At 38.9% G+C, this 15,940-nt stretch overlaps 1 protein-coding gene across 1 annotated transcript in view; it reads right to left on the bottom strand.

Moving 5' to 3' along the window:
• Wls (Wnt ligand secretion mediator) overlaps positions 1 to 15,191 on the bottom strand; it is a 113,306-nt gene extending 98,115 nt beyond the window's left edge. Inside the window, exon 1 of the mRNA XM_028862601.1 lies at positions 14,778 to 15,191. Coding sequence (XP_028718434.1) covers positions 14,778 to 14,883 — 106 coding nt within the window. The 5' untranslated portion in view covers positions 14,884 to 15,191. The remainder of the gene's footprint in view (positions 1 to 14,777) is intronic.
• Positions 15,192 to 15,940: the final 749 nt, after the last annotated feature.

Genomic DNA, 15,940 nt, shown 5'->3' with positions numbered 1-15,940 from the left:
ACATTTCCCTATAGTATAGGGGGAGGCTCTCACTGACTTTATATTATCTGAAGAGTGATTATAAAAACACAATTCTATAATTTTAAACAGGTAATTAAATAATGAAATTAATACCAAAGAAAAATTTAAAAGGCAGATGTGCCTGGGAAAGACACTTAAAAAGGGCAAATGCCTACACTATAAACAAATACAGGGCTAATGGTTTCCATATTATCTCATTAAAGTCAGGAAAATAATATATCCTAGAAGACATTTCTGAATGTGCACATTCATTAGAATAATGTTAATATTTTACAGGACTCAAATACCTTCAGGTTTGAGAAACCATTGCTTCAAAAAAGGTTGTTTCTTGGTAGGACTGTGCCTCTAAACCACAGATTTATAGTATTTTTTTCTACAATGAACTCATTTTCAATAAAGTAAAGCTTTTAAGAAAACATGGACAGAGAGATAATAAGCATACCAGAATTTTTAAGTACACTTTTGTCTTAAATCCCTCCCCCAAGTCTATCCTCCGCCCCTTGAGGATATTTACAATCTTCCATGACACATGCTCTGTACCTTCTTGGTTCAAGGAAAACACACCTACAGCATTTCAAATTAACTACTGACCCTTACTCTCACACTATAAACAAACCCTTTTCAGAATCTCAATTGCATTGTGTCCACATTGGTTAAAGCTGGAAGCCTGGTGACCTCATGTGGTGTTAGCTTCTCCCATGCACCAACAGCATCCGCCTTTCTACTCAATTACCCTCTTTGGTGCCAGAGGATTGCTACCCAATGAACATACACAATAGGCTTCTGCTTCATTACACTAACCAACAGCAGGATAGAAATAAGCAGAAGAGGAATAAACAAGCTAATTTATCATGAGGCCAGAGCAAGTGTTCACCAGTCTTGCCATGGAAAACTTGAGTGGTTAACAGGCATTCTATGCAGTTTGAGGTGATCTTTATGATCTTACAGAGTATAGACCAGCTGCAACAGAACCTCAACGATTCAATATTTTTTCAGATTATCAGGTGTGAACACAAGCACACAAGAATCCCTACCTTGAAAACTCTTAAATTCCTATATAAAATCTAATCAATAATTATTTAGGGACACTCAGCCCTGGATTTCAGATAATGGGGACCGATATTCTGATAATTTGCCCCAAGTTCTCAACCTGACTGTGGGGCCTCTGTTATTCATCATGAACGAGGTGGTCAGGAGGGACCCAGCCTCTTTGTGAGGAGGATCTGGTGCCCCCTTCATTAGGCAAGGGCACAGCGGTTGATTAAATTAACAACTTCGGAGGGCTTCAGTCCCAGTTCCCAGACATTAGCACCATCATCCAGAACAAATTAAAGTCTCACAGCAATTAAGCAGATTTTGAAAATGAATTTCCCATGGTTCAATGGCTCAATAGCAATCTTGAGTTAAGTAGTAGAACAGAGCTTGAAGGAAAGAGGAGGAATTGCTAAATTTCTAAAGTAAAGTGCAGCTGGCAGAAAGACAACAGAAAGCCTCTGTTAAGTGTCTCTACTTAGTGAGACTGAATTTCAGGCACTAGAGGTGAAAAAATAAATAAAATTTAAACAAAATTGTTGCATTAAAATGGTGAATTTTGGAAAGATTTCTTTTTTCTATTTTTATTATTTTTAATTCCTTTAAGGTTGTTATATTCCTAATTAAAAATTAAAATTTTCCTTTCACCAGATTTTAAACTCAAACCAACAGTCTAGGACCATCCACATCTTAGAGATCTTTACAACAGCTTCCCCAGGACACTTGGTGAAAGGACTAAGACTAAAAATAAAATAGTCATTGTTTAATTTTAAGGATTCAGTATTTGACCCCTTAATAAAGTCTTTTAACATCTTATTTAATCTTATAGTAATCTTAGGAGATAAGCCTGGTGAATCCTACTTTACCCTCTTTGAAGAATACTTTCAGACTTGAGTTAAGTAATTATTCAAGGTTGCATAACCAGCACATGGTGGAGCCAGGACTTGAATCCACACCTTCTGGGTGATAGCTCACTGGTACAGTGCTTGTTGAGCATGTCCAGAAACTAGGTTCAGTCTGTAACATTACAAATAAATAAGTCTAAAATTTAAACTCTCATTTAAATCTAATCTTCCAGTCTCAAAGAACAACCATATGTCATGTCTGCAAAATTCTTAGAAAAGTAGAAAAACAAATTCCAATTTTTAAGAGTTCGTAGTCAAACTGTGAAGTTTCTAAAATAAGTCTTTCAGAACAGTCCTCATGAAGCAGAGAAATACATCTAAAATAAGTCCCTCCAGAACAGCCCCGATGAAGCACAAGAAATATATTTGCTTTGTAAACACAATAAATCACAAGTTTTTCACTATCACTCAGTATCTCTATTTGATCATTCAAACTTTGGAAATATATGCACTAGAGAATATTTCCTTTATACTTAATTGTCAAGTATGGATAAGCAACCACAGTCAATTACCTATGTTTATTCCCAATCAAAGAAAAAAAAAAAAAAAACACATCAACAAGAGGGAATGACAATGAACAGTGACCAGGAAACTTGGATCAAACTACATGCTGCCCCTTGGTCTCCTCTGGACCTTGGATTCCACAATATAAGAGAAGGTCCCTTTTCAACTCCAAAAATAGTACAAGTTTATTCATATCCAAGCATACATACTATGAGGGTATGCATGAACTTTTGTTAACATGTTCAAGTGAAAAATAAAAGCCTTACCTTCATTTAAACATAAAACTACAGCCTGGAATACAACACTATAAAATTTAGGGCAGACCTTAATGAATATTTTTGATATCTTTTCAGTAAGTCCAAAGTGTAAGGCATTTATCCATGCATTTCTTCAACCATATTCCTGGTACTCATATTGTACTTAACTATGGTAACAATTACATGTCAAGATGGAGCTTATAGTTTTATATAGCTCCTTAAATGTTATATTATTCTTATTTTAAAATTCAAATGGTGATAGTGATGTATCCTGGTAGAGTGCTTACCTAGCATGTACATGCCTCTAGTGTCACACACACAAAAATATTCTGACAATACATTTTTATAGTTCTAGTTAATACTCCAATAGCTGACATTGTATTAGTAAAAGATTGTTTTCCCTAAAATTTGATGTTCAGAAGTCTCTATCATATAGTATGCATTTGGAAGAGGAAAAATGTCATATGGATAATGACTCGAGTTTTATATTGTAAAACAGAAGAGCAACTAAGGCTTTTGCTGTAACCAGCAGAGAGAGAACATGTAAGTAAAATTTCTTTAAAATATGTTACCTAGACTTACCTATGCTACGTACAGCCATGTATACTGGCCCAGGATTTTAGATTTTGAGGAGAGTGCTAGTCATTTAACTCAGGGCTTTGTCTGAGCTATATCCCCAACCCCAAGCCAGAATATCAAAAGGAAAATATTTAAGATTCAAATTAAACCTTATGAAAGCTATTAAAAACTAAACCAAAAGATAAATGAACCACTGTGATTACCAAATATGTGAATGACATACTTCTTGAATTATTGGTTAGCACAGACTATGCCAATAAGAAGGTTATAAAGCCATGTTGTTGGGTTTCTAGTAGTACCTAACCAACTGAGAAGCAAAAATAAATAAATAAATAAATAAATAAATAAATAAATAAATAAAACACAAAATGAACACAAATGTATACATGTATGTGCTAAGCATGTACTTAGTGGTAACTTCTAATCCAGAAATGTGGTTCTCAAAAAGTGATTCCTCTATTCCTATGAGCAGGCACACTTGGAACAAATGCATAAGTTATACTCTCACTTAAATTCCATGTTCTGCTTGTAAATTCTTTAGGTAAGGAAACTGAGACTCACAACACATTGAAGTTTTGCCTAGGTTTCAAAGGAAGTCTGATAACAATTAGATAAATCAGATCACTACCACTGGTTGCTACAACAAAATTCCTAGAACTTGCAAAAACTTTGACGAGAAGGGTTAGTGCATTTTTCTTTTATTTTTCTTATACATAATAGACAAGTATGCTACTATAACTGAGTTATAATTCCAGTCCTCTTTTTACTCATTTGAGAAAGGGTCTCACTAAATTGCTGATTCTGGCCTTGAAGTCACTCCCCAAGTAACAATGATCCTTCTGCTTTAGTCTCTTGAGTGCTGAGATAAAGGCTTTTACTACCCAGTATAGCCGACTTTCTTTTGGGCCACCAACCAGCTCCCAAATCAGGACATGGAAACATTATTAGTTATGAAAGTTCAGCCTTAGTTTGTGCTTGTCCCACTAGCTCTTATAACTTATATTAACCTGTTTCTCTTCATCTATGTTTTGTCCTACTCTGTGTCTGGCTGGCTGGAGGCTGCCTGGCTGCCTGGCACTAGGGCATCTCCCCCTTTCCCCACCTCATTCTCTGCTTTCTTTCCTCTTCTCTTCTTTCCTCCTAAGTTATTCTCTCTGCCCACAAGCTCCTCCTATCCCTTTACTGCCTAGCTATTGGACATTCAGCCTTTTATTAGACAAATCAGGTGCCTTAGACAGGCAAAGTGAAACAGCAACACATCTTTATATAATTAAAAACAGAATAAACAAATGTAACACATATTTGTCTAGTTAAACAAACTCAATATAAACAAATGCCTTCACATAGTTAAAATAATATTCTGCAACATAAATAAATGTAACACATCTTTACATAGTTAAAATAATACTCCATAGCAACCCAGGTTTTCAGTAAACAAAAACCATCATATGAGAAACCTTTAGCTACCATGCTGCTGTTTTATAAAATAACCATTTCTCAAGAATCCTTCAATACACCCAAGTAATCAGCAAGTACCTTTCTAAATTTTAACAGCTCTCTTAGTGTGAAGAATTAGTGGCTTACCTAGACAGAGCTGAGATAAGTCCTACTTCATAAAAGTTACTGTCTCATAGATATGTTAACCCTGGTCTTAATCAGAATCTCAAACATATTCATCCTTCTCCTAAAATACATTTTCTTGAGTGAATGGAGTAATGGAAGAAAGTAATGGAGGAATTTTTTGGTATCTGTGAAAAGAAAAAAGAAAGAAAGAAAAGGAAAAGAAGGGAGAAAAGAAAGGAAAACAAATCCTAATTAAAAGATAGTGCTCATTCACTTTAAAAATCAGCATGTTATCTCTTTTTTCTTTCTTTTCATCAGCTCTTACATAGAAATATCATGTTCTCTTAGAGCACAACTCTGTTCTGCCTGAGCATGTACAAAGAGTGGTGCCAGGGTCTCAACAGATTGTACTCTTATGAACCTGAAGGTTCTATGCAGCCAGACGTTGAAACAAAGATAACTCAGGTCTCAGTTTTCTGTTGCAGCCACCTCTGTCCTCCAAAATGTGGAGACAAGTTCTGTAAGTGATAGCAGTTTGTTCATAGCCTCAAGAATTTTATGTATAATTGCTTAGCTCGGGATTGCAAAGCTAACTCAGGAACATGGTTCACACAGGACAGAATCAGCTTAAGAGAACTGAGCAAAGAAAGGAATGTGGGGGTGTGTCTTTCTCATTAAAGGCATTCTACTCAGGGCAAGTTACAGCCTAAAGGACAGCATAAAACATGTTGAGAAGCAGATTAAAAGAAATTGGACCTCAAAACTACATGATTGCCTTCAGAGAAGGCTGGATTTAAGAAAGTTGGAACCAGTTTTTGTTTGTGATAACCTGAAGGCAAACATGCTAAGTAGGAAAGACTGAAAGTCAATATCATGTTAACTAAATTACATGTTGCTTCATGACTGCTTTGTTCAAGAAAAGGAAAGACAAAGGAAGAAGAACTTACAGTGCAATCCATGAGGTTGGCTTTATTAATGTAGAACCTGAAAAACACCGAGTCAACCATTTTTAGACCAATTGCCCTTTTTTCTAAAGAAAAATTTTAATACCTTGTCAAAATAATATAGTAGGTTTGATCTTTCCTTTTGTTTCCCCCTGCTCTCTTAGACATATGCATTTGTGCATAAAGCCCCTGAGCTATGCAAGGGAATTAGCCAGAAGTTTAAGAAAGTCCTATAATTTGCATGAATCAGTTTAAAAAAAAAAAAAAGAGTACTCCTTTTTCTGAGAACATTAAAAGCATACAACAGGAAAGAGAAAAAGCAGCAGGAACTTGAAAGTACAGGATTTAAATGTCATGGAGATGGAAGTACTAGCTTGGGGTGGGGGAGTGAGTGGCATCAGAAAAAAGTAGGTGTGAGAAATCCAGCCTAGCTATGTCATGAAGGGATGTTTGCACAGGCCTTACATTTCTTTTTTCTGGGCCACATTCTGCTATCATCTCCTTTGATATCCACACTGCCCTCTTTCCTTTACCCATTACATTCAATACCTATTGTACAGGCTAAATAAAGCCAAAGGAGACTCTTCAGCACCCATTTCCCAAGTTTTCTGTAACACTCATTTACCCTTTGCTGCAAGATGCCATGTCACCAAAGAGGCATGTGAGGTTGTTAGGCTTAGCCCTTGCCAGCATGGCTTACAAGCATAGTCACAATCACAGTGCTGGTATGACAGTTGATATGTGTCAGGTATTGGAGTCATTTGTTTAGGAGGCTAAGTCTTTTGGTACTCAGGTAGCAATGGAAATGCTTAGCTTAAGGAAGGGACATAAGCCAAAAAAGGAGTATGAGCTTTCATGTCATATTTCATCTGTGTGGAACCTCACCCTTGCCCCTTTGTGTTTCTTAGAAATGGAAGGAACATGAGAAAACCAAAAAGAAAAAAAAGGAAAGAAATAGAAGGGACAGTGGGATAAAAGCAGCATCCAACATTAAGAACATGGCTTAGGATTGAATAAAAGATAGCTTCAAAAAGTTCCTTAGACTGGTCCTGTGGGACTATAATCACAGGATCTCCATTACTCAGAGCAACAACAGGATATCTAAGAAGAGTTTTGGTGAAGGTACAGTGATAATGGTGTGCCAGAGGCCTTGAACCAGAGATTCACTGCAATAAACGTTTTGGAGGTGGGGCTGATTGGACAAAAGGGTATACTGAATGACACACAGCAACTCCAGATGCCACTAGAATGAAGGAAGAGGTATTGAAAGGAAGAGGAGTGAGGTGGTTTGTTTATTTGTTTTGTTTTTAATTAATTTTGGGGGTCTTTTGGGGAACATGCTGCAAGGGTGAGGATTGGTTATGGAGGGACTGGGAGGTGAGCAGGATTGGAGTACATGATGTGAAATTCCCAAAGACCCAATAAAGAATTATGTTTAAAGAAAAAAATCTTAATGTGTATATACAGCAATGTACTTCCTGGTATACATTATTGATTGAACACTTTTTATTGTGGGAAATTGCAATAGAAAAAACCCTAGAACTGGATGATGGTGGAGCACCTTTAGTACCAGCACTTGGGAGGCAGAGGCAGGTGGATCACTGTGAATTCAAGGCCAGCCTGGTCTACAAAGTGAATTCCAGAACAGCCAGAGATATTACACAGAGAAACCCTGTCTTGAAAACAACAACAACAACAACAACAACAAAAAAAAAAATCCACACAAAACAAACAAACAAAACCCCAGCCCAGATAGCAATTATACTAGTAAAAAATTAAAGAACATTTGTAAAAAATATTTAATTGTCTTAGTTCCCTGGTTTTTTGAAATTGTTAACTTCTGAACAAAGTTAAAGATCAATTTTAAAGGAAATAAACACTATCATTGAAATTAGGGAAAAAATTCCTTAATTGGGTCTGAGATTCAAATGAATTTTCGAGAAAGCAGCAGTAATATCATTGTGAATTGTAATGAGCAATAAATGAATCAATACATTTGAAATGTTTTACATGGTCACCCAAAAGGCAACAATTACAACAAGGCAAATACCTGCTCCTGGTCAGACAGTAACATGATTCTTATTTTTGTTCCTCTACAAAACTTTGATAGAGATAGAATGTGGAGGTTCGATGAAGGAGCTGGGAAACCATTGAAAAAAGCCAAAGAGTCTCAGCATTTTTTTTTTAAAATCCTGAAATACGAGGCATCTTCTTTTTCATAATTTAAAAATCATTTCAGTTTATTTATGCAAAGTAAAAGTCACAAAACATTTCTTTATCTTAAAGTCCTGTCCTCCCATTACCATCAGACACTTTGGAATTACCTGACTCTGACCTACTTGTCTCTTTAGGCCACCATCACCAAGTTTCAGAACAGAAATCTACCCAAGTAAAACTAATATTATTGTGTAAATCTGTTGAAGTTTCTATCAAATGCAAGAACTTCAATTTTTCCATGTAGAAAAAAATGTCTATTAGCATTTTCCCCAAAAATAAAAAGTACATTTCATGGTGTCAACATTGCTATTCCTGAGAGCTATTGCTCTTGTACGCTGATATTTTGGGAGGGATTTCTTTTAAGTTTCAACTGCTCCCATTACTGCCATCCATACCTTCCAAAACCCTCTCCAGTCTCCAGTGATTGTTTCTCTTGTCTTCCTTTGAAAAGTCCAAACTTCTTATATAACTACATAAATATGTCAAACTATCAGCTGGATAAAAGAAAATCAAGCAATCTTTCTTTCTGGTTAATGAACCAGGCCTGCTCAGACAATTGAATGATTCATACAATTATGGGGGCTGGATAGAACTTGTAAGAAAGTAGTAAGAATGGTGTTTGAATGTTTCCAAAGGATACCCTCCCTTGGCTTGCTAAGATACTGCCTTGGCACTACAGTTAGACTTCCTTTATCATGATATAGATTATTCTTCCCTTCCATGTTATAACAACGAGAAATCAGTTATAGTTTCCTGTTCCTCATTATTCCTCTCTGCATTAAAATCATTTCTACTTAGACCCAGAAGTCATGATTTATATAGGATCATTTAACTCTGGTTTGTGATATCAGATTGACTGGAGTCTAGTTCCATACTTGACTGAGAAAGTTAATCTTGAGAAATTTTACTAGAACTGTCTGCATCTTGGTTTATTAATATAATAGTGATATAATAAAATTAGTAAAAAAAAAATACCAATGATAAACCAATGAAAAGGCTGAGCAGGTAAAGGTGTTTGCCACAAAGTCCGACAACAAGTGTTCAATCTCTGGGGCCTACATGGTAGGATAGAACAACTCTTCTGAGTTGGTTGTCCTCTGAGATATACACACATACAAACACACATATAATAATTTTTTAAATTGTAATACCATTAGCAAGGCTCTTATGGATTAAATTATACAAAATCTGGCATTCAATACATGTTCAACATATTTTATTCATATATTTATTTCAGGAATAAGTATTAGCTAATAATTTGCTGAACAGCATAGCTTCCAATTCTGTATGTTCTTAAATTATCAATAAATAAGTGATTTGGAGAAACCTCATCATACATTTTCTGTGGGTCTCCCTATGACTCCTCTAATTTACTGAGGCTCTAAGTCCCCTCTTAACAATCTTTAGGCAGCATATAGCCCTGTCATGAGCACACCATGGGTCCAGATAAAGCACTTTGGACATTAGGCCAATGATACATCTAAGTTTTGAGCTAAGGACATTCTATAAAACTACTTTATGAGTGAGATAGGTATGACCCTTTCCTCAGTCAGCACATATTTAACAATAAAGGTTGCCAGGAATGGTAGCACATGCCTGTAATTCTAACACTTGGGAAGTAGCCTCTATCTATGTGTCCTGGTCTGCATAGGGAACTCCATGCCAGCCAAGTGTACATAGTGAGATCCTGTCTCAAAAACAAACAAATAAAAAGGCACACACCTTTAATCCCAGCACTCTGGAGGCAGAACAAGGTGGATCTCTGGGAGTTCAAGGCCAGCCTGGTCTGCAGAGAAATATCTAGGACAAGCACCAAAACTACACAGAGAAACCCTGTCTCGAAAAAACAAAACAAAACAAAAACAAAAACAAAAACAAAAATAGTGTGAAAAATATAATGTAAAAAATATAAAAATAAAAGCCAAATTATTGTAAAAATGTCAATTAGATAAGGCAGGGTTTATAGGCAGATGATTTGTAAACCTATTCATAATTACCACAAGGAAATATTTCTCACTTTATTAGGGAAAGAAAAGTTGCACTAGGAGGCTAGACGAGAAGTATTGCACCAATCAGAGAACAATTAAAGACCATTAAGCATAAGCATTGTCTCACTGTAATAAACAAGAGGTTTAGCTTGCTAAACATTAAATAATGTTATTTTAATAATGAAAAAAAAAAGATTACCCTAAGTGAATTTATGAGGTTACACAGGCCTTACATAAATCACAGTAGTATGATTCCTCTAGGAGCTAACAAAAAGAATGAAAAAGTATAGTTTGATCAGGTATATACTTTTACAAAATAAAAGGCATAATAAAATATAGAAAAATATGACCAGTATCAGCCAAAAAGCAATTAGTACTTTTCAAGATTCTCAGAAGATACAGCCTAGTGTGGTGAGCCATACCTGTAATGCCAGAATTTGGGTCATAGAAGAAGGAAGATCAGAAGTTGGAGAACACCCTCAGCCCATGAGTTCAAAACCAGCCTGGGGTACAAGAGACTCTCTCAAAAGAAGCAAACCAAAGATTCTCACCAGATACTTGACTACTTCAGGATTATAATGAGTACAATATTAATACATATTAAAATGCAACATATACAGCAAAATTAAAATCTAATGTACTGACAACTGTTTGCCTTGTTTCATTCAATTTATCAAATTTCTGCAACTTTCAAATGAATAACAGCAGCAGACAAATTCTCATATGAATGAATAACAACCAAGACTATCAACAGTTTCCACTTAATAACAGCATAATAGAGAGAGTTCTGCATTCTTGACAGCCCTGTTTGAGAAAATGTGTTAAATGTATATGTCTGTATGTCTTACATACATTAGATCTTCAGCATTAAAAAGGGAGGTGCGCACATGACTTATGACAAAAGCAATTCTTCTTCCCAAAGAAATTATAACTGGTGATTTGTTTACTTTTACTTGCAATTTTAATTTAAAATTCTTATTTGTGGATTTGCTTAAAACAATTTAACCATAATCCATTCTGTTCAGTTGTAATCTCTGCTCACTTCATGATTTTAGAATAGGTGAAACAGTGACTTGATTCTTCAAACATCATATCCCCAGAAATGGTTCATCTGAAGCTGAACAAACTACACATGATGAGCCAGACACTCAAGTTCATGATTTTTAGTGGGCTATGCTCTTGTTTCATGACACATAGTCTCCTTCCCCACCTCTTCCACCAACCCTACAGCTGCTTCTCCATGAACCAAAGAAAAATTATTTTAATATTTTTCAGGCTTGGTTTTCAGGAGGGTAAAATTAAGCTACACTTTTCAAAACATTTTATTTTCCTTTTAGGATTCTTAAATATTAAATAAAGTCTAAACTTTATTTAAAAAGCTAGTCACTTAGTAAATTGTCTGAATGTATAAAATAACAGATGCCTAATTTTATAGTGTCTCAAAGATTTAACAAAAACATAAATCAATAAATTTATAAACCTACCAGTTTCTACCATGTAAGATATTCCTTACAGAGTCAATTTGTAAAATTCCATCAAAAGTTCAACAATGTATACAGACTGGCACAAGAAAAACACACAAAGCAGGCAGAGAGCAAGTAAACAAGCTAGGTAAGAAGACTTTTAGAATACAGGGGATTTGAACTAAATCAAAACTTAATTCCTTTTATTTGTTTTTATAGCTACTTTTAAAATTTTCCCCTTGGTTTTATGAGGCTACAACTGAATATTAGTCCAATGTCATATATAAAACTCTGAATACTAAAAAAGTTATACAATTAAAGATGAAAAGGATCTTAAATTCATATATCTAGCAGTAAGGAGAAAAGCCTGTTAGTTAAGTGACTAGCCTGGTCACTTTGAAATTCATGAATTGTTATGGCTGCTTAGGGGATTCGTACTTTTGTGTGTGTCCTGTATTAGCACCGAGGAGCTTTCCCATAAGATTCTCATTCCCTGAGATGCCATGTTTGCTCTCTTGAGGTAAAACAAGGATCCAAAAAGTAACACAGTGGCTACAGTTCAAAAGGAATAACTAGCTACCTTAGGAAAAATACTTTATGATCAGTATACACGGCCCCATAAGTTGCAGTAGCACTGTGTGGGAGCAGAGGTTTCTAATCTTGCCCTTGTCTTCCTAGCTTAAAAATGTTCTTTCAAGTACTGATTCTACTAGTCCACTCTGAAAGTTTCATATACTTTCAATTAGAGAAGCTGCGTGTTTCCACATAGCATGCACCTCTTGCTAACATTCATTTCCTGTATTTTGGTCTAGAGAACCTAGGTTACCTAAATTTATTTAGGAGCAAAAATGTTACTCTCCAAGTGGAAGAGGTAAAAACTAAAACACTACTCAGTTATGGCTACATCTAATCTGTTCAGTCTCAGGACCAGAACTGTGGAAAATCACTGCAGCTGGGAGAGAAGTAAAACAATAAGGCTGTGTAAAAACTTCCTCCAAGAAATGTTATAGAGATGTTTCTTTTCCAAGGAACGTTAGAGCTAAAGTAGTTTGTTAATTTAGGAAAAATCTGTTAGGCAAGGCCTGCAGCTTCAGTAATTGGGGGGGGGGGGGGGAAACAACCTTAGCACTACTTATTTCCGACAAATCCTAATTTGAACAAATAAGTTCTCTAACTGATCATTCTGATGTCCAGCAGACACTTACAGGAGCCCTTGGATCTCCTCTGTACAATAGTGAGGTTCCAGGAAATATACTAGTTCCAGAAGTGCTCAAGGAAACCTACAACGGGAACCAAGAGATCTGTGGGCCCACATCCGCTTCGCGGGGAGTGAGGCGGGGGGGGGGGGGGGGGGGGGGGGGCTGCAGTGACAGGAAACTGTAATGGCTTACTATGTGCAAAAACCTCAAAGGGAAGGTCAGACAAGGATAATAGGCCAATTTAATTCTGAAAGCACAAGGTGCAAGAAATTTTATTATGGTCTGCCACTGAAATCACACAAGATCCAATAGCATCTAACTGCAACTGCTCATCAAGGGAAACAAGAGGTGTAATTGCAACCGCGGTATAATCACTGTGAGCCTGTCGAGACTGCTGCTGCCTACAGCTCCCAGCAGATAAGTATTAAGAGTCTGGAAAATCCAATACAGAGAAAAAGAGATTCTACATGGCGTAGCAAAACAAAAGCCAAAGCGTGTGTGTGTGTGTGTGTGTGTGTGTGTGTGTGTGTGTGTGTGTGTTGTGTGTGCATTGATAAAGCTGTTTGCTGTTTAGCAGTGTGTGTGTGTGTGTGTGCAGTGATAAAGCTGTTTAGAAGTGTGTGTGTGAGCACGCGTGTGTGTGTGTGAGCGCGCGCGTGCGCGCGCGCGCGTGTGTGTGTGTGTGTGTGTGTGTGTGTGTGTGTACACGCGCGCGCGCAGTGATGAAGCTGTTTAACCCACACGAAGGACAGAGGCTAAGAAAACTCTGGTTTTAACATGTACTGGATATCCTCTAAGAACTCCCTTCTTGAAGCTTCTCCCATTCTCCTTTGTTTAAAACACTCAGCCTCAATGTTACAAAGATTGGCAGTACCAGACTCTCTGGAATGCGAACCTAACACACCCGAGTCTAGAGGCAAAACACCGCGCCCATGACTCTCGGCCGGTCTAGAGAGCTCCTGCGTGGCCCAAGGGCTCCCATGAGGAGCACAGACACCCCCTTCCTCCCCGGCTCCAGCGCTCTTCCACCCAGCTAAGAGCAACAGCCAGCCCCAAAGAAGCTAAACCTCCCAGCCGCGCCCGCTCCGAAGTTGGCACTGAAGTTTGTGCAAGGTTGTCCGCAATCTTGAGGAGGAAGGGACGTGAGGTGGAATGGACAGTGTAAGGAAGTTGAGTTTTCCGAATGGATACCGAGGCACAAGGTCGGCTGCGTCGGAAGCCTTTTTGGCTCAAGAGGTTGAATTAATGCGCACTGGGAAAGTCTCTCCGGCGCCGTCGCTGGGGCTTGGGAGCTGTCACCTGAGGGCAGCCCAGGAGGGAGCAGGAAACGTCCTCCTGGCGCCAGGGGAGGACCCCCGGTTTCCGACTCACTGGATCTTGGGGCTCAACGCAGAGGGGGAGGGGAGATGGCAGAGGGGACGACAGGCAAAATAAACACCTTTTAAACGGGCTTTCTGCTACACCCTCCCCAAGTTCGTGTTGGGAGGGCTAGTTCCCTCCCAACCACCCTACTCCATCCCGCATTGAGTCCTCAGCTCAGATCAGTCCACCGCCAGAGGTGGGTGGAGTGAGGCTTGGAAGCTAAGGGCTTAAAGGTTGAGACCCTAAATCCTGCCCTAGTCCCTCGCCGAGACAACCTAATGCATTACACAAGCCACAGCCAGTAACAGCTCGCGGCTGACAAGGCTCAGCTACCGACTCTCCTGTTATTCCTAATAAAGTCGATCGCGTTGCCCTCCCGGAGCTGATTGGAAGGGAACCGAGGGGAAAGGGGGCGGGCGAGGGGAAAGAGCAGGGGGAGCAATCAACTTTGCGACCCAGCACTTCCTCGCGATCCGTCGCCATGCTTAAGATCCACCCCCACCCCCTCCTGCCTTTCAAGTGGATACTGAAACTAGGCCAAAACTTTTCCCCTCCTTTTCTCTTTGCCACTAGACTGGATTGTGCCCCATGGAGCCCCATGGAGCTCTGCTTTCTTAAGCACAATAGCCGGACTAATTAGATCATAGAGGCAAGGCAGCGATACTGTAACAAGTAGCCCAAGAGGCAAAAGAGGGAAGGGCCGAAGAGAGGGAAAGGGGAAAGTTTGCAGCTCTCACACTTACCGATCAAGCCTCCCACCAGAAAGGCAACGATTTGAAAAACCAGCAGAATTCCTCCAACAATGCAGAGCTTCTTGGTGCTCATGTTTTCTATAATTGCCCCAGCCATTTCTGAGCCCCCCCCCACACACACACTTCTTTTCTCCTTTAAATAAATGTTTTAGGTTATGCTTTCGCTTCCCCTCTCCTTCTTCCTTGTCCTATTTTCCTAGTGCTGCAAAACTTCGAGGGTGCGATAGCACAGCCGAGATGGGACCCAGACTGCAGGCGCCCGCGCGGATCCCTGGGCGAAGCTGCTCGGGTTCCCCAGATGCCCAGAGCTGAGACTGCGGCCGCTCGGCAGCCAGTGGACGCTTAAAGGAGCAGGGAAGCGGATCACATGACACGCCTCCCTCTCTTTCTTCCTCCCTCCCTCTCGCGTTTCCTCCCTCCCTCCCTCCCTCCCTCCCTCCCTCCCTGTCTTCCTCAACCCTGGCCCGCCAGTTCAGAGATCTGAGCTCCCGCCAGCTTTGGCTACCCGCTCTCAGGTCTGGCCTGCAGCTTGCCCGGGCAACAGCTGGTATCTTGAGGGGGGTGGATGGTGGTGTTATGGGCTCGGCATAAACAGCCTCTCGCGTGTTTCCTTTTCTGGTTCCAAAAGTATGGGATTTAAGTCACTAGTGGGCCGCTTTGCAAACCCTTAACTTACACATTGAACCCACCCCACCACCAACCACTAGAACTCTAGGAAAGAGGTGAATTTTAAAAAGGAATATAATGAGGGTTAAGTCAAAGTATAAAGAGAAGAAATAAGATCTCGGTTCAGGTTCCTTCTGCCTAGTCCTAGCCTGGGTTATACCCAGCTAAATCCCCCCACTAAACTGCTCTTCAAGAAGCCTGACTGTCCAGTCAAACAAACCTGTGTTCCTTACTCCACCCTGGACTTCCAGTCTTGGTCTTAACTATTATCATAACGCTTTAAAGTTAATTCAAAACCCAATTTGTTTAAAAAGAAAAAACTCTTCCTTTTGTTTTTTTACATTACCTTTATAGTCTCTCTTAAGAGTTGATTCCCTCCAATCCTGCTCTCACATGTTCACCTATTATAAGGTCTTGTGTATGCACATTTGTTTCCATTACTAAGCTATAAGGTCCTGGGAGATTGGGACCAATTTCAATTTTCTTTG

Source organism: Peromyscus leucopus, chromosome 6 (genome assembly GCF_004664715.2).
Source record: "Peromyscus leucopus breed LL Stock chromosome 6, UCI_PerLeu_2.1, whole genome shotgun sequence".
NCBI lineage: Eukaryota > Metazoa > Chordata > Mammalia > Rodentia > Cricetidae > Peromyscus > Peromyscus leucopus.
The sequence above is the reverse complement of the archived record's forward strand: the minus strand, read 5'-3'. Positions and strand labels throughout refer to the sequence as shown.